The sequence below is a fragment of the Atractosteus spatula genome, chromosome 1, assembly GCF_055471065.1.
Source record: "Atractosteus spatula isolate fAtrSpa1 chromosome 1, fAtrSpa1.hap1, whole genome shotgun sequence".
Taxonomy (NCBI): domain Eukaryota; kingdom Metazoa; phylum Chordata; class Actinopteri; order Semionotiformes; family Lepisosteidae; genus Atractosteus; species Atractosteus spatula.
Genome location: NC_142706.1, coordinates 23237599 through 23262743, shown reverse-complemented (window position 1 = coordinate 23262743; position 25145 = coordinate 23237599). Strand labels below are relative to the sequence as shown.

Here is a 25145-nt window from a genome sequence, read left to right as displayed (position 1 = left end):
GGGCTCAGCTGATTTCTTGTATGACATATGTGATCTACTGTGGTTACCGTCGATGACATATTCGCAGTTTTACTTTTTCACGTGGGATCCGCAGTCATATGCTAAAACAGCACAAATAATATCAGCCACAACCAGACTTCTTACCCCCCTCTACCTCTACGTCTGAAATAGCTTTAATATTTGCAGTAAGTGGAAGCGAGATCTATAGAAAATGTTCCTACTTCTAAGGGGAAGTTGGATTCTCTGAAATTCCCACTAATGAAGAACCATAAGCGCAAATAACATGGATAGACGAGCAACTAAATTCAGATCTGGGAGCGGAAAACGCTACTTTAAACAAGCATCTAAGAGTGTACCGAAAAAAAGAAAACTAGAAATCGTGGTTAGTGTACTGTATATCCTTCTAAATCGCAGCGAGTCAGTCGGCGAACATAAAAGTACATTTCAATGGGTTTTCCCGAGTTTTTGTACACAAATTATAATAATGATTTGCAGTTTTCTTTTTTTCTCAAAATGCATTTTTTATATTGTGTATGCACTGCTCAGAAAAAAAATGACGTATTCTCAACTGTCAAACGTCAATAACAATTGTTGAACCGGAGTTACTATTCGGGTGTGTTTTTTTTTTTTTGTTCAGGCTCCATTACAATGACAGCAGTCGGTAATAAGCTCATTTTTCTTTTCCAGATTTTGTGGGTAGGGGCGGGGCTGTATTACAGCCTCGACAGGAGCATGCTCATTTTAATATCTTATTCTATTTAATGTTGTCATTTGGAGATGGCTACTTAATTACTAGATTTTCGAATAAAACCGTGAAGCATGCCACTTGTTGAACAACAATATAGTTAATGCATTTAAAAAATAGAGCAACACTGTATTAACTGCGGTGTTTTCTCCGTTCAAATGCATTGCGGTATACTTTAGCATGCGTTAATTCTAGACATGTCAATTACTCATAACTAAATATTAGTTTCAACGCCGAATTTTGAGTTTCACACACAATTCTTCATAAGCTAGACTGGAAACTAATATCGTATTTAAATATGTCATAGGTTGTGTTTCAGACCTTCTGTCTTTAAAAAAAGGATGCCAATGTTTTTTTTACGCATTGCAATTAAGACAAATAATAACTCCGTTTGTTTGGCACATAGAAATAACCAACTAGATTTAAAACCAGTGAGAAGTACAGTAGTTAATGTATGGACATTCAAGCCTCCAAGTAAACATGTGAAATGCGCAGATCCTAAAACGTGCTTGTTTTCCAGGATGTCCTATGCATGGATGATTAAAGGTGGACGGGAATCTGCGTTAAATGCCACTATTTCTTATAATCGTCTGCCTTAAACACAAGGGGACCCGCTTGATGCAAATCTGATCCGGACACTGTTGTGTCTGCTGAAATGCTAAAATTAGCCAGAGGGGAAGTGATCTGACCAGCATATTGATTCAGTTCAAACACAGCATATCTGCGATCACCGTGATAACAAAAATCCTGTAAAGCTCGGATCTTTTCAGCATTTTGCAGGAGAACAATTGCAAACAGTGTTTTGATGTTGGTTAAACTACGCGCATGCGTTAGTATTGACGGAATTATTACACTGCCTAGGACTAAGTTGCATTCCTTGATTCCTCGCTCAAAGACATTTCTTTAATCAAAGTTAGGAATGTGGAGAGTTCAAGACCGAGGATGTTTCGGGATTTTATCTCTTTCCTTGCTGGTCGCCATGGTCTGCAGTACACAAAGGTGAGATCGTTTTGATCTATAATCTTTTTTATCATGTTTTCTCTGCCACACCGTCTGCAGTTTGACGAAAATTCTGATACAAATCCATATTTCTTCCCTTTAGCGCAAATGAGCCCAGCAACATGTCATATGTGAAAGAAACCGTCGACAAATTGCTCAAGGGATATGACATTCGTTTAAGGCCTGATTTTGGAGGTAATTTATTACCTTTAATAGAGTTCTGTATGCTTGTTAGTCATTACATAGTGTGAAGTCAATTCTTACAGTTTGATGTAAGTGAAGTGATTACACAGTTAAGCACAAAATACCAAAGTTAACAATAAACATATTAATAGCCCGCAATGCATTTGCCATTTAAAGGTCCCCCTGTAGATGTTGGGATGAGCATAGATATCGCCAGCATCGATATGGTCTCAGAAGTCAATATGGTGAGTATATTTACTGTAGATATTAAGCAAGTCTTTCATGTAGACGACATAACATGCAAACGCATATGAAACAACCTGCTAGTTTTGGACTAGGAATGCTTAAAGTAAATATCAATTATTATAGCCGAAGGCGGGGTTTTCTTGTGTTCCCATGCTTTAGAAGTATTTAAAACACTGTTCATTTTTCACTTTCGGTTTTAAGAAGTCCTGAGAATGAGGCACGTTTTGAAGTATTTAGGATTTTTTTTTAATGCGTCTAATGCCGCCATCTGCTGATTATTATTATCACTGCTTTTCAGTACCCTGGACAGCTGCACTCCTTTATTTCATAAGCATAAAGTTCCCTTAGTTGTCACAGCCAGTGAAGTTCGAAATTTAGAGTGCTTAATCAGGAGAGAAATTATGTGTAGTGTTCAACTAAATGCTGAATCAACACGAAATGCGCCTACAGTTAAACAGTTCACACACACGCGCGTCCGTACACCCTTGTTAGAGTGATCTATAGTCCCAAAACAAATAACATCAAAAACAAGCAGCTTTAGTAGCTTGGCCTACACATGTGATGAATGCTAATACTAAAGTGTATTACTAAATTCCCAAAAAGATGTACCGAAGTAGACCAGGTGTATATTTCAACAGTTTTGTTTGAAACTTTCTGCTTGATATATGCAAGAGAATGGCTTGATTTACTATTCTGAAGTGCATAGTTCTAAAGCCGAACACACATTGAACTTGTAAAATGTGATGTTAAAGGCTGAAGTGCTAAATTTAAAGATTTCTAAATTAATATGGCTATTTCTAATATTTTTTAAGATTGAAATTTGAAGCATATGAAACAACCTGCTAATTTTGGACTAGGGATGCTAAAAGTAAATATCAATTAATATAGCCTAAGTCGGAGGGCAGGGGGAGGGGCACTACTGTTTCACATACAAATATTGTATCTTTCTTACTTATTGTTAGCTTCCTAATAATTTACGTTTTTAGGTTTTGCTCTACATCATAGAACAAGCCGCACATCTCCATCTTGTTTATCAAGTAGAGTTAGAGATAATAGATAGAGATAATACCCTTATGTAGGCAGTTTGTATAAAATGGTTGTCTATGATTGTCCAGTCAGGCACCTCATTTGAGCAATTTAACACAATACTAACTATTATGTAAAAAACTTGGACCTCACGCTTTGCTCTAAGACCATAAATAATCTGAGCACATATAATCAGTTAAAATACTTGATGGGAATGGGTCCTAGAAACCACCTTGGTAATAATAAGAATAAAAGGAATAAAAATCATTTTTAGGATTTATGATCTGGGTTTAAAATAATATATATTTATTTTGTGAGTCTTCTACAAACTCCTGATAATGAAATTCTTTTACATACAAACCACAAATTTATCCATCTTGGTGGTAGAATGTACAATCTTGTGCTGCCTTTAAAAAATGTATGTGTTCTGAAACTTTACTTCAAACTGTTCAGTTAGGTTTCAGTCAGAAGACTGCTGAAGTTTGTTGAGAAAGATACACTGTGTGGTTTCTTGTAAACATTCCATTGCTAGCATGTGGTGCTTGACATGGGGGAATTTTCTTATTGAAATTGAAAATACATAATTACATTATACATTATTATGACATGCATACTAATATTTCCTGTGGTTGGAAGGTTGCCATTTCGTATCCCACAGTCGGCAGAGGAATCCTACTCCGTTGGGCCCATGAGCAAGGCCCTTAACCCCAACTGCTCCAGGGGCTGACCCTGCGCTCTGACCCCAAGCTTCTCTCCCTGTCTGTGTGTCTCATGGAGTGCAAGTTGGGGTATGCAAAAAGACAAAATCCTAATACAAGAAATTGTAAATGGCCAATAAAGTGATCTGATTTGATGTACTGTATGTATTAGTTCAATACATAAACATTTCCTAAACTGTGTTTACAGGTGTTAGAAATCACAGTTCACACAACTATTGGATACACAGTCTGTAAACCGTTAATGTAATCATATTCATGTTAGTAGGAGAAAGTATCTAAAACAACCACGTAATCTACTGGCTGTACACTAAACACTCATATTTTGTGACAGTATCTTGACTAGTGAAGTGCAAATTCCCCCCAAAATAAAAGTAGCAGACTTCGATAAAATACACTATTGCCATTTGAAGTAAAATGCATAGCATAATCCTCTATTTTATCAAAATAGAATGGTAAAGCTGGAGTTTATATATACCTTGGAATTTGTTAAGATGCTTAGAAATAAAATAATTTAAATACAGATTAAAAAAAGCAGTACTGATTTTCAGTAGTTTAATATAAGAGCAAACCAAGCACATTTTCTTAACATACTGTATTATATACTGTATTTTCTTAATAAGTTGAAAAACTTGTTAATCTCTCCATAGATGCAGGTCAGAAAGTTAAATACTCATGTTTCATTTTAAACTTCAGAAATAAAAATATATTTATTGTTAGATTTCAATATACTGTATGTAGCACATTATCTTTTTAATAATAGCCTGGTCATTAAGTGAGCTGTTAAATCTCCACAGGAATTAAAAGTTCAGTACCCATGTGTTGAAAATATAGGGCTGAATTTATAATACACTTTACATTCTGTTTGTAAATGGAAAAGTATTTAAAAAATAAACGATGAAGGCATGTATTTACAGATTTTTCAAACCTACTGATGTTTTGCCATGGTAACACAAGACATAAATTTTGTATTAAGTTTGAAAATTCATAAACAGCATGGAACATTATGGCAATGTTGCACACAGCTACATCTTCATCTACATTCACATGTGAAGCAAATTGCTCTTCTCTTAAAAGGATACATTTGCATGGAAATCTTTAGAGGATAGATCTGAGCATCGTTTTGAACAGACCATTCTATTTTTTAAAGCTTTATTTAAAAATAATGAACTGATCTGCTTAATGTGCTCAAAACTACTACTGACTGCTGAGCTATTGTGTCAGTAATTTTGCTTTCTGTTGTTTGCCTTGAGCCCATTTTAATCTACAGTATTTTCTCTTCTTCTTTTAGCTACTGAGTATCACATTACATTTGGTTGTAATGATGTTTATAAAGAGACATTTAATAAAGAGCAATAGCATTCAGTATAGCAAGAAGGCCATGTTATTGTGATTACACAGGTCAGTTTTCAGTTTTGTAGGTACAATCTGCTCTTAGGTGCCCTATTTGTCCTTATCAATTGCCCACAAAAATCATAACAAGAGCTAATTATATGTTATAGAGGCTGGATTAATGAGCTAATCTAAAATGCATTTAGTGAAAATGGCTAGAAAAAAGACACTTTAAAATAAATAGATTTTTAAGCCAGCTCATTAATTGAAGTACAATAAATTTAACATAAGGCTTTCAATTTTACTTACTTTTAAGTAATATTCTCTGCCTCCCTTTGCAATTGTGCAGTTTACTACATTTAAATAACATTGCTGAAGCTATATACAGATGTCATTACTGAAAGAGAATTCTATAATTGTTTTATGTGATAACATTGTGTCCACATTTAAATGGTTATAATGGTTAATGGTTAATTCATCACACTGTGGTCAGATATGGGACACTGTATATATTGATTTAAAAAAATTGAGTGGTATTTTGGGGGAGAAAGTTGCATTCAGCTTCACTTTAAATATATTTGAATTGATTTTTTTCATGTACTCTTGATACGACTGTGTCTAGTCTGCGTGCACTTACAGTTATGTTTATTTAGCTGCTGATATATATATATTTATTTTGTTCTTTTTTGTTTTCAGTCTCTGACTGTGTTTTGCCTGTACATTATTTATCTGTGGACAATTTAATTGGTGGCAAAGTCTACAGTCTAGTTAAACCAATTAAAGATTTTATCACTTTAAGACTATTTCTATGATTACATTTTTAATAAATGTATTGACACAATATGTTACAATAGTGTAACATATGATGTAACTTTATGATACCTTTGCATTGAAAAATCATAACCTCATGACATAGACTAATACTGATGTATTTTAATTTTATACATTTTTAGGTATATATTTTATTTTAGAAATAAGACGATTAGTTTAGAATCAAAGATTGTTTTTCTTCTTTCATCCTGATTAGTATAAAAATATTGTTACAAAGAGGGGGGTTGCAAAAAATGGCAAAAATCAGGAATAACCATGCAGATTAATCAATGCATAACATAAATATTAATAAACCCCAAATTGTACAGATTTTGCCAAGAATATAATGAAGAGGTCTGTATAAGTAGATGCACATGACTTCTTTGTTCTCTGGCACAGTTTATGTGAAAACAGTAATATTTAAGGCACAGGCATTTGGGTTAGGCAAATATTTATTGATGATGACAATAAACACACCTACCTACACACAACATAAACATATAACATGCAAGTTACACTATTTACAGTTGACAAGTAAGGCATCCCAGAAGCCTAACCACCCAGAAAATCCCCAGACTGCCAGCAATTATTGAACTCTAAAATACTGCCCAAAAAGGGCAAAAGAAGATATAAGCTGCCTTCTAAACAAAACGAAATACAATCAGCGGTTAAATCTCTGACTTTGTAAACCTGAATTCCACAAAATGGGAACTTATATTCCTGTTCTAAAAATGCACCCAATAACCAGGAGAGGATGTTTTTAAATAAAGGAATTTTTACTGAGGAAATCAAAGTTATTGTGACTTTCTGGACAGTTAATCAACACTAGAAACTCAATCACTTACCCATAACTTAATTAACTAAGGTAAATCAACCTAAAGTTTACGATTGCTTTGATCACGGAATCTGCCCCCCTACATCTCGGCAAACATCCCTTTGCTTTGAAACTGGAAATGTTGACAATAACCAGGTGTTACCCATTGTATCTAGATTCACTTCATAACAGCAAATATGGCATTAATAACACTACAAGTTAGCAAGTGAGTAAGAAATGTGTAGGGTTTTATATCAAACCAAGTGTGTCCCCCATAGTTTGAAAATTATTTTGCAATAATTGATAAAAATGTAGAAAATTAAGAAAAACGTTATGAAAACAATACCCTAAATTAATTTAACTCCAGTCCGATTTTTTTATCTGATCTTAATTACTTGAATGAATTATTTGGAGAAAAGGTCAAATCACATGTTTTTGTGGATCATAAACAGTTGTATTTTCAAAGACTCCTAAATTAAATCTGTATAAATCTGAACCTGGAGGACTAGAGTTGTCCACTTGTGCCTAAGTAAAGTTGTGTATTAATTAATATTATTAATTGTGTATTAAGTAATGTAAATAGGTAACTTTGACAAAAATGGGTTTCAACCCTCTTATTTTAGTATTGTATATGTTAAAAATTATTTTCTAGTTAAAAATATAGAAAAAGCTATGCTTAATTATAGTCTGAGCACAATAATCCAGAGACTGGTACAGAGACATTAATGTGATTTTTGTCATTAGTTAACAGTTAACCAGAGTTTCCTTATTTTGTTAGTACTTCGTGAATGTTGTCCAAGTTTGGCTTTTGGTTTCTTATATTGAGAAAAATAGTTGATGAATATACACATTTGGGAGGACACATATAGCACAGTACAAGTAGACTCCATGTTTGGCATGAAGATGTGAGCTTGTAGCAATGAATTAAATGGTGATGTTTTTTTCTCTGACAGAGATTATATAAAATTCATTTTTAAGATAAAAATACTAGCTAGATGGGATAACTAGCTTAGTCATTTTTTTAAAATACATTTACAACTACTGTAACAAATACAATTAACAAAAATACATTATATGAAGCTGGAAAAAGATTATTGAGAATGGACCACTTAGTAATTTCCCAGAACTGGTTAATAGTTGAAACAGATAAAAAATGTTTTCCTTCAGAAATCAGAGGTCACTCTCAATCACACATCAAGGAATCTGTCCACATAATCCAATGCAAATAATTTTCAGACAGAAAAAAAATCTGTCTGAGTGACGACCAAAGTATGCATGTTAAAACATCTTGTAATTCTGACATATTACTGAACATAACAAAATGTTATTACTCTCTCTAAGGATGAAACAGTTATTAAAAATAAATGACTAGTATTGAAAAATACACCTTTACTGCTGTTTATTTTTTAAATGATTATTTATGTCAAAATATTTGTAGTTGTTTATGTCTAATCATTGTGCAATTTTTAAAATGTTAAACTGTAAAGTAGAAGAAACATAACTGAAGTCATTATTGTTAATCTTAATTATGCAGCAAAGACAACATAAAAACATAAAAAATGAAAGATAAAAGCTGAAATTATGACTTTGCTTTGAAACACTCCAAAAGGATGAACATTACTTGCTACAAATTTCAAGCATGGCCTGTAATCTCAAGAATACTGAATGAAAGTATAATTTTTTATACATATCAAGAGGAGCTCACTGTATAAATAGGATCCTGTAGGCTTTTGCTTAGGCTTGCTGGAAATAGAATTCAGGTCTCAGAAGGCACTCTCCTGAGAACAGCTGATGGATGGTCAGGTTCCCAGTTAGTTATACATTCAAGGAAAAAATGTTTCAGACTTTTTGTAGAGCATGGGATGCACTTTTTTCCCTTTTTACTCTTCACAAAAGTGTTTTAGTTTAATCTATAAATACATATTAAATCTCTCCCTTGATATTGTGTCTGGATAATAAAATACATATTGCTACTACAAAGTAGAAGTCAATACCTGCAAACCTTTCCGTCATCTATAATAAAGAACACCTTCACCCAGAGAATATTTTTGAGATTGGAAAATATTTTTGTATACAATATATCCATTACATTGTCTTGTAAGAGCTAGGTGTTTTCTTTATTTTCTCCAAGAATATATTTGGTAAATGTTTTGAAAAAAATTATAACACTTTATGTAAGAGACATCTGTCCTTGAAGAATAAGGTTCCCTGAGTAGAGCTGGTTGCTAGTACTTACAGTATTTATTTCTGAAATAAATGACACAGAGCTTTATTAGATAATATTTTTCCTCATTTGCAGACCTAGGCAATGAATTTAAAATGTATTGTTTTATCATATTAAAATACCTCAGTGATGAATGTGGTTTGTTTGACTGCAAACGGCTAATTGATCCAAGGATCTCATCCATTGACTTCATCAAGGAACCCAAGGAAACTGCTTCAATGGAATGAATATGTCAGGTTGAGACACCCACAGTCCCTAAAGAACTGCCTCCTGTTTTCATTTCTAATAAATAACCCCTTAATTTACACTGGTGCCCATGAGTCTGTATATCATTACTGGTCCTGAAGTTGTCGTCTGGGTTGACTTTGTGAGTATTTTGCAGGACTTCAATTATTCCCTCATAGTCTCCTTTATTTAAGACTATGTTTCTATCTGTTTACTACCCTTTGCAGCAGTAACAATTCTCACTTGCATATACAGTACTGTATGTGCATCTTCAGTTTTTTGGTGAATGTGCTTTCTCTTTCAGTTTCTCTTTTAGTTTTTGTTATTTAAATTCCACTGATTTGGGGACCCTGTATATGTGATAATATACTGTATTTTCTGGTTGTTTCTCTGAAAATGCAGAAAACATTTAAAGAGAGAAAAAAAGTTTGAGCAATTACCTAATTAAACTATACTGAAACTAATCCTTTTTTCCATGTTATATGATGAACAATGAATTACAGTACCTTCTATTTAGAAATTAACTGAAGTAAATGCTTATTTTCTTATTTGCTTTACTATGTTGCTGTATATTTTTCATAATAGGTATTTTTATAGTTTTGCATATGCATGCATTAATGTTGATTGAGATTTTCCAGGAACTGTGCCATTATGACGTTAAAGATTTTTCTGTTTCATCAGCCTTAGTGAATGTTCTTTCATATAGATTTAGATTATTGGGTTTCCTGTTTGTGTATTAAGATGATTATTTTTATATATTTAAAAAAATATTTTTTGCCTTCAGTGGAATTTACTTGAATGACTTGGTGGCATGATGATCTTGCCTAACAACTCTTTGGTTTGATTACTACCATGGGCATTTGATTTTGTGATACTTGCATGTTCTCCCCATTTTTGTGTGGATTTTCTCACCCAAGGACAAGCTGCATAGGTGTGTGTGAGATCCTGTCTTTGGCTTGGGAAGCTCCATGGATGTATGCACATAAAACCTTTTAAAGGCTACAAAAAGTAAAGTGCAGGTGGCTTTATTGTAAAGTTCCAGGTCTCAAATCTAAAAGAATGCAGAGAAGTCTTATTCTTTCAACTTTTGATGGTCTCAATGGGCCTTTACTACTTCAAAAACCCCAAGCATTATTAAAATTATGCAAACTCTTTTTGAACACTACTACTATAATTAAACTCATGTAAGTATATGATTACTAATCTTTACCAATAAAATAATTAACTAATTAAATAGTGAATCTACTTACAACTGTTTGAGGTCCTTTGGTGGTCTTTATGGTGGCAAATTGGCTACTGGAACAGTCTTTTTTTAGGTCACTCTGTCACAGCGTGATTGGCTTTTTTAAATTGTCTCTTTGTACAGTATCTGCCCTTATAATGAGTTGGCACACCTTTCAGGGTAGAACCATTACATACTATCTGTTACACCACGCCCCCGGAGGACTCGTCATTCTATCTCGCATTCCAGTACGGTTTCCAATTAGTCTTTTACCCCAGCCTATTTAATGCTGCTTCACACTCTCACCTGTGCTCAGTTTTAGGTTTTCCTGGCTCGAGCTACCCCTGTCTTTGTGCGATTTATTACGTCTTGGTTTTTGGCTTCCTGACCCTGGTTTGTCCTCCGACTAAGTCTCCTGGTTTTGTTTTGGTACTTTGACTATTGTTCTGGATTAGACTCTCAGCTTCCTCATGACTTACGGCTCCGCTTCTGATTTTGTACTTTCGCGCCGGTTTGTATCACTTCGGCTTTCGGACCACGGACTGTTTAATCGACTACGCCTCTGAAGTTCGTCATGATAATTCTGCATAGGGTCCTCATTAATATTCTGTAACACTATCTTTGCTGCCTTTCACCTTATGCTTTAGGATTTACTCTAGATTTCTCATAACGGACAGGTGGAATTAACTGTTGTTATAGAGGGGAATCATCTTTATTTTTTTTCAAAATGATTTAAACATTTTTAGAAAAACAGATAAATCCTGGAAAAAGTAAAGGTTAATTCCACATAGAAAAAGTGGAAATAAGAAACACAACATCTCAATTGTTGAGTCTTTCTCAGGTGTGAGGGACAGATAAAGGTGGCAGGAATATAAAGTATAGGATAACAAAGACCTGAGCAGGAGGGAATGGGCACAGAGCAACTAAGGGAGTACTGGGGGAAAGTTGTTTTGTTACAATTTCTCCAAGGTAGCTTTTTTTCTGGATAAAATAATACAAATAAATGTTCATCCAAAAAAAATATCCTGTAAAATGAAAAAAGAAGTTTAAGAATTAAAAGTCAGAAGGCTTTCTTGTTGCCTTGGTATCATTAAGCTGTGTATAAAAGAGAGAACATCTGGCAATTAGTTTTTATCAAATATCTTTATTTTGTGAGTAACACTTAAAATCTTTCAGAGGGCAACTATACACAAGTGCAATGTTTCTTACATTATAATAGCTTAGAAGTTGTTCTCTTGTGCAACTGGAAATGACAGGGCAGTCATTAACCTGTTTTTTGACATTTTCAATTTCACAATCATATTAATTTGGATTTACTCAAATTCAGAAAATTTAAAAGTAGAAAGAAGCCAATTGCAATAGTATACTGATTTGAGGGAGAAATGGTGAGGAGAAACAATAAAGCATCATAGAGTGCTGTTGCCAAGTGGATTCTTTACTGTACATCTTTTCAGCTGTACTTAACTATACAGATGCAGCCATTCAAAATGCGTGCGTTATTTTGCGGCATACCCCGGTGGGCGTGGCGCGGCATCTCGCAGTGTCACGCAGTGTGACGTGTTAATCGCGCGTCATTTGACGCTCTGCCGGAAACTATCCGGCGTCACCTTGTAAAACCGCCAGGGGGAGCTTAACCTCTCATGTACAGCATTTGAGCCTTTAATTTTGAACAGTGTATTACAGCATGTTAATCTTCAGTCATTAAAATGTTGGTATATTTTATGAAAGCAAGATTGCTCAGTTGGACAAAAGTACACAACCTACCTTTATCAGAAATATTTATGCATCAAAGCCTTTACCGGAGATATTACTAATAGTATTAATAATGGATGACTTTGGACAAGCTGTATACTCAAAGTATAATTTCTTTAGCACATTTGTACAAGCACTTGGAATCTGTCCAAGCCATACTTTGTCAGGCATTTTGTTTTACTTCAACGGGCATAAAAACTTCCTTGCTTTTAACAGGGCGTTTCATAATTTCTAACTACGAAAATGATTTAAAATGCGACACCTATCATTCAACTAGAGCTTAAAATATCACAAGGAAAAATACACACCGGTATTCCATTTCTCCCTAAACATTGTAAGCTTCGAAGTCTTTAACTAACGTGATACCGGAGTCAACAAGCATACTTTTAGAATTTGATTAAAAGGGAATATAATATGGAATCGCGTATCTCAAGAATTTAATAACGGTATGATTATATCCATGTACTGCGGCAGGGCTGTGTAGGGCTGTTTCGCCTGCCTGCTCATGCGAGCTGACTGTAGCCGACTGGTCTAGGTGCGTGCCTGCCAACGGGCAGGGTGTGTGCTCGAATCCAGCTGGTGCTGAACCTTCCAGTTTTATTTATTTATTTTTTAATCGCGTAACATATTACCGTATGCAAACTGTACTGTATACAGTATGTATATGTATATTTAATGTCTTAATTGTGCCCGTTTAATTGAATTTTAAAAAATTATTTAACACGAACATTAAGCTGTTTACATCTTCCGCCTGAGAACAGTCACCCGTTGCTACCCAACGCAGAATGGTGATTGGCTGACACCATCTGACACCCCTCTGATTGGAGAAAAAAGACGTGCTAGTTTGCTATACATACTGTAACAGGAAGAGGATTTCTTTCTATTCAAAACGTGTACTTTAAAAGTTTAAGAAGTAAAAACCTTACAGCGTACACAGATTTCTAAACTGATCAGGATCGTTATCTTTGTCTTATGCATAACAATATTCACCGCTCTGTGCAGCAAATTAATAATAAACTTTATTTTATATAGCGTTTTAAACGAATAAGTAATTAGATTGCTCATAAACCTAATCACTTGCTTTTTCTTTTTATTTAGGCTCAGATTTCAACTATAGATCGTATTATTAATACCCTTGGTGATACCCCTTGGTGTTTCTCTCGCTCTCTCTCGGGTCACCTGATCATTAGCTCGAAAGATTTGAGTGCTTTGTGTATATTCTAATGGTAGTGGGGGCAGGGTGTGTGGGAACAGGTTTGGTTGAAATTGCATTGGAGATCTATGTTCTTCACACCTGAAACATTTTCTCTGAAAGCATTTTCTTCGCTGTTTAACCGATCTTGTTACAGCATGTTACAGTTTACTATTATTAACCATATTAATTTTAAGTGCTTAATGTAAAATCTTGTAAAAATATATTTTCATTGTTCAAATATACATTAAGTCTGACTATCATATAATAAGTTAAATACAAAACTAAAGAAAAAATAGGGTTAAATATAATTCAAAATATTTTGCTAACAATGTTAACTGTTTATGAATAATAAAATGTATTAGCTAAGGCGTAGGATGGCACAGTTGTTAGTATGTTTTTTGTTTTGTTTCTTTTTCATAAATACAACAGTAGTACCTGATGTCTCAGTGGCTTTCAAAATTAAATTATGCATGCAAACCTGTGAACTAGAAAGATAACTAAGATATCCATCCATTTATAATGGTGGCAAAGTGGTTAGCATTGCTATCTTGCAGCACTGGGGTCCTAGGTTCAATTCCTGCCATCCTGTGTGTGTGGGGTTTACATGTTCTCTCTGGGTTACATGGTTTTTCTCCATATGTGTGATATGACTCCCTCTCGCACTCCAAAACATACTGGTAAGTTAATTAGTTTATGGGAAACCTGGCCCTGGTCTGTGTGTGTTTGTGTCTGTCTGTCCTGTGATGGACTGGCGCTATGTCCAGGGTGTATTCTGCCTTGTGTCCGTTGCTTACTGGGATAGGCTCCAAATCCTCTGTACTGGATAAAGAGATTAGAAATGGAAGTAAAGGCACTGTGTGGATGGAACTATACACAGTGTTAGAAACCCACTATGAAATGGCAGCATCTCACTGAGAATAAAATATTTTTTACTGCTGGCTTAAGGAAACAGCCTTTCCACCTCTCTTGCACATCAGTATCCATACCTAGTTATTTAAACAAATTGCCTCTAATTATAAACATCTTAATATGCTGGCTCTGTGGATCCGCATCAGCTATGTTTGCCCATTCCTTCGATTCATGTGCATCCAACACACAGTTCAATGCCAGCAACTACACATAATCTAAAATACAATCCTTATTTCAGTATCTATGTAAACATATAGTCTGTTAACTTCATCATCTTCATCAAAAGTATGCCTAACCCCATTAGGAAGTGTTCTTGTTATAAGTGTATTCCTCAGCTTTCCCCAAACTATCTTCTTCTTGCCAACATCTCTAGTCTTTTATCCTGCAATAACTCAGCCAACACTTAAATCTCCAAAAGCTGCTTGTGTTAATTTCTTTAAATCACAAATATCATGTGTAAATACTGGCCATGTAATACTCTGCATTGTGGAATAATAGTTTATTTTAAAGGGAACTAGAGAAACTAAGAACTAGAGAAATCAAGAAAGGCTTTTTTTCTAGAATTAATAAATGCACATCCTGTTCACTGGGGAAATTAAATCCACACTGAGCAATCTTCAATATGTTCAGAATATGACAGCAAGAATCCTATCAGGGATGCATTACACCTGTTTTCAAGTCCTTGCACTGGTTACCTATCAGATTTCGAGTCAACTTCAAAATCCTTATCCTCCTTATATACTGTCCTACAACTGGTATTATTGTTCTCCGAATTATTGTACTTGACATGACTTCATTCAGCCTTTCCTGAACGTCTATGACAGGCAGAGTGAGTGCTGTTTCTGGTGCGATCTTTTACAGCTGACATTTCACTGTTTTAAACGAACAAGAAATTAGATTGCTCATAAATCACTTATTCTATATAAACACAGCGTAATTGCCCTCCGAAAATCTTCTTTTTCTTGTTCGTTTTAGAGACCTTGATCGAAACTGATTTTAGATGTCAGAAAGAATTTATTTTCTCTGTATTTCCTACATTGCTTTGTCAAGATTTTAACTTTATATCTAACTTTATATCTAGGCTCAGATTTCAACTATAAATCGTACAGTAATTAATAGCAGTAAATACTGATGTTTATACATAAAAAAGTCATGCCTTGGAGTCATGCAAAAAGTCATGCCTCAAGAGCACAGCAAAGAGTGTATTAAAAGACACTTGTATTTATCAACGCTTTCTTTTCCGTATACCAGATTTTATGGAACCACTTCAGAGGGGTGTCAGCCAGTCAGATTCCAGGATTCGGCACTTTAAAGGAAAAATACACACCGGTATTCCATTTCTCCCTAACGATTTTAAGCATCGAAGTATTTAACTAGCATGTGAAATAGCGTGTGAAAAAGTGGTAGTTTTAAGCTTTTCTGCTAATATAATATGGAATCGATATTGATTTAAATCGTGTTCTGATTTAAATCGCAAACGCGTGTTTAATTATATGTGTTTTTTAATCATAATCAGGCTAATGCAACATAAATTGATACAGTATCTTTGTCTTCTAAGCATCTTAATAAACTTTCAGCATAGCTTTCTACCCGTCAAGATTTATATTTCTTGGGATTTTGGGATCAAACGTGGAAGGATTAGATTATAATCGTTTTTATTTGTCAAATACGTGATTGTATTTCTGAATGTTATGTGACACCTACAGTAGTTCACTGCTTTAAATACATCGAATTAAGAAAGTTATGTGTAGCACTTTAGATCTTTTTTCTGAACCAGGGAAAATCTGATCATGTTTCTCTATAACAATAATAAAAAAAACTTTATTTTACATATCGCCTTTAAAAGTGGCATCTCAAAGCAATACAGTAGATCGAAAAACAGTTAAAAGGGACCAGATTAAATACCAGACAATCGCAAACGCATTTTCAATAAAATTATTTTATTCATTCAGCAGTTTGTGAGAGGAACATCCAGCAGGGAGAGACACACACACCGGTTTTCATTGACAAAATTGGTTTTTTTCAATTCCTTTTGTCTAACAGGAATGTTTTGTTTGTGGACAAACTGTTAGACAAGAGGAAAAGACCGCCTCCTCCTACGAAGCATTAATCGCGTATCTAAGGAAAATTGCAGTATACCTTTGTTCATGCACATCATTATACAGTACAGTATCTCAATTTGTATTTCGATAAAAAAAATCGTTTGCCCAGCCACTACTGTTGTTATTGTTTTTATCCTGTAAAGCGTTTTCTTTTTCTGCGTTTTCCATTTCCTTTTTCTGATCACTCGCTTTCTGGATACACATCTCACCTGTCCTGTTCTTTGTTTTCCTGGTTTGCTGATTATGCCTGCTGCGGTCCACTCCTACCCTCACACCTAAAGAATACTATTTTAAATTTCTTGGCGCAGTTCATTAACCCTTGTATGTGCTGTCCGCGCCCAAAATGCAATTAAAAAAAAGTAAAAAACCGCGCTCAAAATGCAATTTAGAGCTTAATAAGATACACTCCACAGGCAAAATTAAAGACAAAATTAAAGACGATTAAAATCTGTAATCTTTCCACTTGTACTGTGAGTCATCGGACAGTTTCTGCTTTGTGTAAGGATGGTGAGAAAGCTGTGTTCAATGTATTTAAGGGACTCAGAAGTAAAAGAAGATGCTTCATATTGCGTGACTAATTTTAAAAACCAAGTTATAAATGCAGACGCTCCCTCGGTGCCGCGCCGGGTGTAAATATCAAAGTATACATTCCCAACAAGAATTGTACCCATCTGTCATGCAAATAAAACACCTTGAATTGAATTGAGGGAGAGATGGGGGTAGTGGGACAGAGATACTGTAGACAGACTCAAGGCAAATAAGATACTTATGGGTACGCAGACATTCACGACAGCAACATACGAAACGTTTGCACGTACTGTATAGTTAAGTTATTACTTGGTTTTCAAAGTGCAACGAAATACAATATTGTTGTTGCTGCTGTTCTGGTTGTTTTTATCCCGTAAAGCGTTTTGAGAAGCCACCTTTAAAGGCGATATATACTGTAAAACCACTGATTCTTATGGAATGTGTTCCGCGGGAGATTCAAATTTTTATTTATTTATTTTTTAATCGCGTATCTTAGGAAATCTCAGTATAACTTTGTTCATGAACAGTGGCATGTTACATTATCATTCGTTTTTTTAACAAGGCTCGCCAGCTAATGTGAATCGAAACCTGTCTTGCTAGCTTTTAAAGTCGTGCATGTGTAAACTGTACTAGAGGGCATGCAAGTTACTCTGCCCCTTTCAGCGGCAGGGAGTCCCTCTGCTGCAACACACAGCAGACAGAACGGGAGACTATTGCCTTTCATATCTGACACCAGTGAAGTAAAAGGGGTGTCTAAAGGGGTGATTTTAGACCACATTTTAGTTACTTTATTTTGTTTACTTTTAACATTTCTGTAATTTACAGTAGATGTCACAATAGAAGCCCGAAGCCTATTATACTCAGTCTAGCCTTGGATCCTCTGAGTCCCTTGACTCAGTTATTGCATATTAATTTCTTGAGATACGCGATTCCATATTATATTCCCTTTTAATCAAATTCTAAAAGTATGCTTGTTGACTCCGGTATCGCGTTACTTAAAGACTTCGATGCTTAAAATGTTTAGGGAGAAATGGAATACTGGTGTGTATGTTTTCTTTAAAGTACCGAGACCAGCCATATACTGAACGTTTAAGTTCCAAAATTAATATCGTTTATGGACTTCACACGCGTTGCAGTATGCTCCTATTCTTTTTATGCTCAGGCACTAAAATCTCCCTTCTGCTTTGTGTAAGGATGGTATCAAGAGCAATCTTAAGTGGTGAGAAAGCTGTGTTCAATGTATTTAAGGGACTCAAAAGTAAAAGAAGATGCTTCATATTGCTTGACTAATTTTAAAAACCAAGTTATAAATGCAGACGCTCCCTCGGTGCGCTGCTCTGGTGCGCCGGCTGTTACACAGTGCCTGTCTGCCGTAAGCGTTACAATATACATACCCAACACTGCTTGTACCCATCTGTCATGCAAATAAAACACCTTGAATTGAATTGAATTGAGGGGAGAGGGGGGGAATACTAAAGCCAATACTGGCTCAATACCCTCAATGGGCTTTGACGTGCTAATGCGTTGGTTTAACAGTCCGGGTGTGGCAGGCTTCCAATGTCAACTCGACTCGATTGGAAGACAATGAACGTATTTTAGCCCTAAATGAATTAATAGCAAACATGGTTTACATAAAATACATTTTTCCAAGAAAGTTTATAATAATACGATCTATAGTTGAAATCTGAGCCTACTTTAAAAATAAAGGAAAAGCATTTTCAGAGAGTAATCATGCTGTGTTTATGTAGAAAAAGCGATTAGGTTTACGAGCAATCTAATTACCTATTCGCTTAAAACGCTATTAAAAATTTACTCTGTTGCACACACACACACAATAGAAGCAGGCACCGCTGTCAGAAGGGAAGATATGTTCAAAATATCGCAAATATCGATCATGTTGCGATATTTTGAAATATAAAAGTCAATTGATTGTCCATAATATCGCTATTCTATTTTTTCGAAGAAATGTTTCTTAAAAGAAAAGACCAGCACCAGCTGGATTCGAAAACACAACCTGTCAGCTGGTAGTCACGTCTACAAGACAGCTCACATGAACAGGCAGGCGAAACAGCCCTACACAGCCCTGTCGCAGCACACGAATACCATTATTAAATTCTTTAGATACGCGATTCCATATTATATTCCCTTTTAATCAAATTCTAAAAGTATGCTTGTTGACTCCGGTATCGCGTTAGTTAAAGACTTCGAAGCTTAAAATGTTTAGGGAGAAATGGAATACTGGTGTGTATTTTTTTCTTTAAAGTACCAAGACCAGCTATACACTGTATGTTTATGTTCCAAAATTAATATCGTTTATGACCTTCACACGCGTTACAGTATGCTCCTATTCTTTTTATGCTCAGCTACTAAGATTTCCCTTCAGTGGTAAAATTCAATACCTACAACGGGCACAGCAAAGACGTTTACTGTCTTTCTACGACAGACCAACGGACCACGAGTGCCCCTGTCGGTCAACCAATCACGTACTGCGGTGCCCCGCGTCATCTTGCGTCATACTGAGCGACGTCACCTGCGGTACGTGTCTGTAACGCGCACTTTGAATGGCTGCATCTGTATAAGAGACTATATTTCAGTGTTAAATTGTGTTTTTAATGAAAGCTCAGGAGAAATGACAGCAACCGTTCTCCTTCACCTCCACTGCTCTAATTTGTAATTCCCTCTTGATGTAATTTCCTGAAAAGCTATAAATACTATACTAAGATCCTCTCTTCCTCACATTTCTCTTTTTGCATCCCCCCTCCACCCCACTTGCTCTCAAGGGTTGTGGTAGTACAGTACTGAGTACCGAGTACCGAGTACAGAGATCAAAGTACACAGCCATATTGTTAAAACTGGTGCTTAGGCTTCTATAGCCACTGCCAAACTAATATACCTGTACAGTTTAGATATGTAGAATGGTTTTTACTTATTTGTAACTGTTCTTATGTCATGTTTTACTTTTATAGTACTGAAACTACAGCAGTGAAAAAATGGGTTTTACAGCAATGCTGTCTTTCCATTTGTGATGGAACAGTATTGATTCAAAATATAGTATGTAATATTGCCAACACCTCTTAAATTCTATCCTACCAGCTATATATTGATCCTCTTATAAGATTCATGGGCTTGCTGAGGTCTCAAGACTTTAATTTATAAGATGCAGTAGTGAGACTGCTTTATGACACGAGTGAGAGAATAAACATTGCATAGCTTATATAAAGCTGTAAAATCTAAGACTATTTCATGAACCCATAAATAGCTTTGACATGTAGACCATTCTCCAGTTGCTTCCATTTTGAACTACAGACTTAACCTGCTAGTGTTAGTGCTTTCATGCGTTGATCATATACTAGAGACAAACAACTAGTCGAACAATGCTGAACATAAACCACTTTTTAATGCCTGTACTACAGTGACAATTCCAAATACAGTTTATCAAAATGTAGCAATAATAAAATTACCGGTTTTATAAGCACTATATACTGTTTTCAATAATTAATCATTATTGTGTACATGTAGTAATTATAAAACTGGTTCATGCTTTATTAACTGTGTATCATGTATATTTCAGTGGGAAAACAAAACGCATTTCTTAACATAATGGTAAAAACAATTGGGATTCTACTGTATATCGCCTAATATTATGAGTCATACATGTGTGTTGTACTAGTGATGTGGTTGGGTCTATAATATTACTAAACAGGTATAGTCTTAGTGTTTTCTCAGTGAAAATACTGTATATGCAGGTGCTATGTTGATTTAGGCTATTTTACATTACATTTGTGTCTGTGCAAACTCATGCAGAAAAAATATTTTAAATGTTATTGTTGGCTATAATTAAATTTCGATTAAAAGATCTTGATTCTTGATTTTACCATAGATTATCATGGTAAAGGCATAGCTTTGTTTTATATACAGATGAAGTTAGCAACAAACCTAATGAACCTAAGTAGGCCAGATGTATTTTGTTCATTCTATACTTTATTTCAAAAGGTTGTTACTGTATGTTCTCATCATAGCCAAGGACTTCTTAGATGTTACCAATCTATTTATAAAAGTATGTCCTTGGAATATATCTCAGTATTTCACATAGAGAAAAATACAATAACAGCTCCTGTTAAATGTCTAGCAGTTGACAAAATGTCCATTTCAAAGCAGGCTAGAACAGAGTTTAATTATATATATTAGGATGGGCATTTAGAAGAAAAGTAGGAGAGCAGCTCCTGGCATTCAAAATTACCTACATTAAATGTCTGTTATGTTCTGTATCTTGCTGTGTATATTTCTAAGCAGATGTTAATATTTTAATAATTAAACAATGCAATTGATCCATTTGCTTTACCAAACAATGATTTTGAAGCATTCTAAAATGTACACATACAAACGTGTGTGCACACATCATTGTTTCAACTGTTTAGTTTTGATAGATTTTAATAGAAATTATTATACTTTTGATAATAAGGTTACACTCCTTGGTTGCACTTGTTTAGGCCTCCTATCATGAAATCTTTGCTGTGTAAGCCATTTCATTTTTGAACCTGTACTTGTTTTTTTTTCTGTGTTGTATTAAAAGTGTAACCAATTCATGGCATTATAAAGTAGGAAAAAAAATTGCAGTCTACAACAGCTCATGCTTGTAATAACCAAAAGCTCATCTGGCAGCCCCCAAACTTTATCTTTGTTAGAAAATAAGAATTTGCCAAATAAATTACATTTATCGAATGTCGAATGGAACCTACAACATCTGGTTTATATTAATAAACATTTAATTTTATCAGGTTAATAATCTTTTCATTTTGTTTTGCTATAGTACCTATTTTTCTGTCGACCACACTTAACTGGGGTGCTGTCAGCATGGGGTTTGTACAGTCTTCCTGGGTTCTCTTGGGTTTTCTTTGTGTGCTCTAGTTTCCTCCCACAGTCAAAGACATTCTGGTAGTTTAATTAACTCACTGGAAAATTGTCCCTGGTGTGAGTGTATGTGTGTCTGTTTGTGGCCTACAATGGATGAAAATTCCTTGGCTTCACCGCTGTTGCCAATACATTTTAAGCTCAGAATAAGAAATCTTGACAGAGACATTATCTTGATCAGTAATGCCATGAAAGTTTTCTATTGGTTGGTCATTTGGTCTGTAATGACCTTAACAACTTTGTCTTTTAACCATAGCAGAGGCACTGTCAGCTGTCACAGTATCTCACAAAAAAAAGCTAACTTTGGTACATTATTTATATCCTTTAATGCCAACATCTGTTTTATAATAATTTTATGTTTAATGTTATGTTTTAATGTTTAATTTTGTAATGTTTTCTGCAATTTCACTTATGCTTTTCTCCACTGATCTAGCAGAAACTGGTAAGTCCTTTATTGTGGAGATGATTTCATCATTATTGGAAAACCCATTGAACACAACATCCAAACAAGCTTTTGAAGACAATTTGCTTTTATATGTTTTTCCACGTATAAATGGGCTTTCCATGTTTTGTATTTTTATTTTAACAGACACAGTGTTAGTACAGACATAACTTTGCTTTCTGGTCCTCTCTATAGCTCTTGTCCTCTTCATCCTTGTCTGAAGATGTTATTGGACATTTGATGTGCGACAAACAGGACTCTCACAACACAGAGTGCACATAGCAGTCATTTTCTTGAACAAATCCATATTTGCCATTCCAAGAGGTCTGATATGAGTGATTAATTAACTTTCTTAGGAGCTAACATTTTTTTCCAAAATGTTTAACCCTCCACTTAAGTGATTAACTAATAACATGATTAGGGATGTTTATTAAACCAACTAAATCATTTTTCTATACCAAAGAGCTTTAATTTGGTAGCATAATTTACATCATTTTTATTATTATTTTTTAAGTTTTTCACCTCTAATTAAACTTATACTTTATTATACTTTCATTACATGTGTCACTAATGACAGCATTAGCAAGCCCTATTTTAGATATTTAATATAACCTCTCTGGATTTGAGTTTGACCGTTTTGTTTAGAATTGTATTACTTTTCCTAAATTTGATATATGTCCGCTGTAACAATATAAGGAAGTTTGAAATTGAAAGGCGGAATATGAACATACAAAATGATACAGTATGTACATCTAAGAAAAACTGACTGTTTATGATATAATTGTTAAAAAGATCATCTTAAACAATACTTTACAGACTTGATAGAAAGTATTTCTTCATGGTTCCAGTAATGCTGTATATACTGAATATATTTATGATAAATGTCAGTCAAATACTTTTTGTCTCAAAATATATTTTTGTTTACTTTTTCCTTTAGAAGACAAATTAAACCTTGCTTCGTTCCTTAGTTATACAGGTTGTAGTTGCAGTTGTAGATTGTACATAGAAGACAACTTTTTCAGAATACTTGCTTTTTTAATGGATGTTGACAGTAACCCAAACATTAAAAGAACAGAATTTATCCATCCCTAGTGAAACATGTGAAACAATGTGAAGCAAACAATTTAAAATAAATTCAAAATATGTTTAGATTTGACATCTTATGAATGCATATTATAAGCACTATTGGTGTACAAGTAGAATATCAGCTTAGGCTTCAGAAATGACAATATTGGAAATAAACCCTGACACTACTGATACATCTCATTTTAAGCCGTCTTTATTAAAGGTTTTTTGAATGGCTGGACTGAGACGCTTTCATAAGAATTTCTCACAGTGCATGAGGCCTATTAATGAAATATTTGTTTACATTCTGTAAATCTTTGTCTAACCTGAATTTTAGCCACTGCATGGACACATAGAGAATTACTGTTCTTAATAAAGCATTATTTTCATTATTACTATTATTTTCGATAGCTGTATCAACGAGTGAGCAAAGAAGGGACAAGAGAGCAGTATTACAAGCTTACCTGGTTTTATTGTCCTTTATTGGTTATCAGGTATCAAGGAAGGGGGTAGAGAGCAAGAGGGAGAATGTAGTAGCAGCTAGCAATCCATGAGGTAGAAAGAGAAAGGAAACTTTCTGTCTTTATACAGTATATTTAGGGAGAAATGAGATAACGAAGAATAAAAAAAAGGTTTCAAATCCTATAATTAGAATAATTAAATACCACATTCAGCATATACTTATATACTTATACTACAGTAAATACATGTTGGAGAGTGAGAATTAGCTTTTATCCATCCATCCATTAGCTGTCAGTTCAGGATAATTACCTTTTAATGGATGTATAAATAATATGTTGGTACATTAATTACAGTACACTGTACTGTACAAAATAAAATAAACACTAAATAATAGCCATAACAGTACTTCCCCGACTTCAGTCAGGAATTGGAAGACAGTACACAAAGGAAGTAACGTGCATGAAAGCAAATTAAGACTGAAAATAAAGGAGCCCTGGTGGTGACCATATTATGTGTATTCTCCACTAATAAGCCATGGAAGGGACTCATTGCGCAATCTCTCTGCACTGTATCTTACATTAACTTTCCATAATTTGAAAATGTTATCATGGGACCCATGGGAGGTTTTTATGTAAAATTGATGTTACATAAGTCAAGTCTTTTATAACCTATGGCGACGGTGTACCCTAATATTGTATAAACAGGGAATTAAACTAGCTTCCCAAACCACAGCAGGCTTATAGGCAATGAATGTACATTATTTGATCCCCTGATATTTCTAGGTTGATTTAATTAGTGGAGTATGACAGGGAACTGTAGTAAGGCTACGGCTATTCGTAATTTATCATATCAAACCTTGCCTAACATATCAATTAACTAAAGTTTGATATTTTTGGTGTCTAAGCACTGCCTAGCAAGAACAACAGGATATAATTCTGTGGCTTAAAGGATCTGCATTAAAATATAAGGAAGGTCAGGTTACTCAGCACTTGATGCTAGGTCCCGTACTATTCAGCATTTAAGTGTTCCCACTTGGTCAGCAATTAAGATCACATGGTCTAAATTATTTCTATGCTGATGATAATCAAATCCTTATCCATACTAAATCTGACACTGAAGTGAATGTCTCTGCACTAATTGTATCTCTGACCTGTAAAACTCAAAATTCCCTTCATTTAAACTGTGACAAGACTGAAGTCATGGTTCTTGGCACCTCCCATCAACTATGTAAAGCCAA

At 34.6% G+C, this 25145-nt stretch overlaps 1 protein-coding gene across 1 annotated transcript in view; it reads left to right on the top strand.

Annotated features, from left to right (window-relative positions):
* The first annotated feature begins 1664 nt into the window (after nucleotides 1-1664).
* gabrb1 (gamma-aminobutyric acid type A receptor subunit beta1) overlaps nucleotides 1665-25145 on the top strand; it is a 411079-nt gene continuing 387598 nt past the window's right edge. The window contains exons 1-3 of the mRNA XM_088908787.1: nucleotides 1665-1744; nucleotides 1848-1939; nucleotides 2105-2172. Coding sequence (XP_088764913.1) covers nucleotides 1665-1744; nucleotides 1848-1939; nucleotides 2105-2172 — 240 coding nt within the window. The remainder of the gene's footprint in view (nucleotides 1745-1847; nucleotides 1940-2104; nucleotides 2173-25145) is intronic.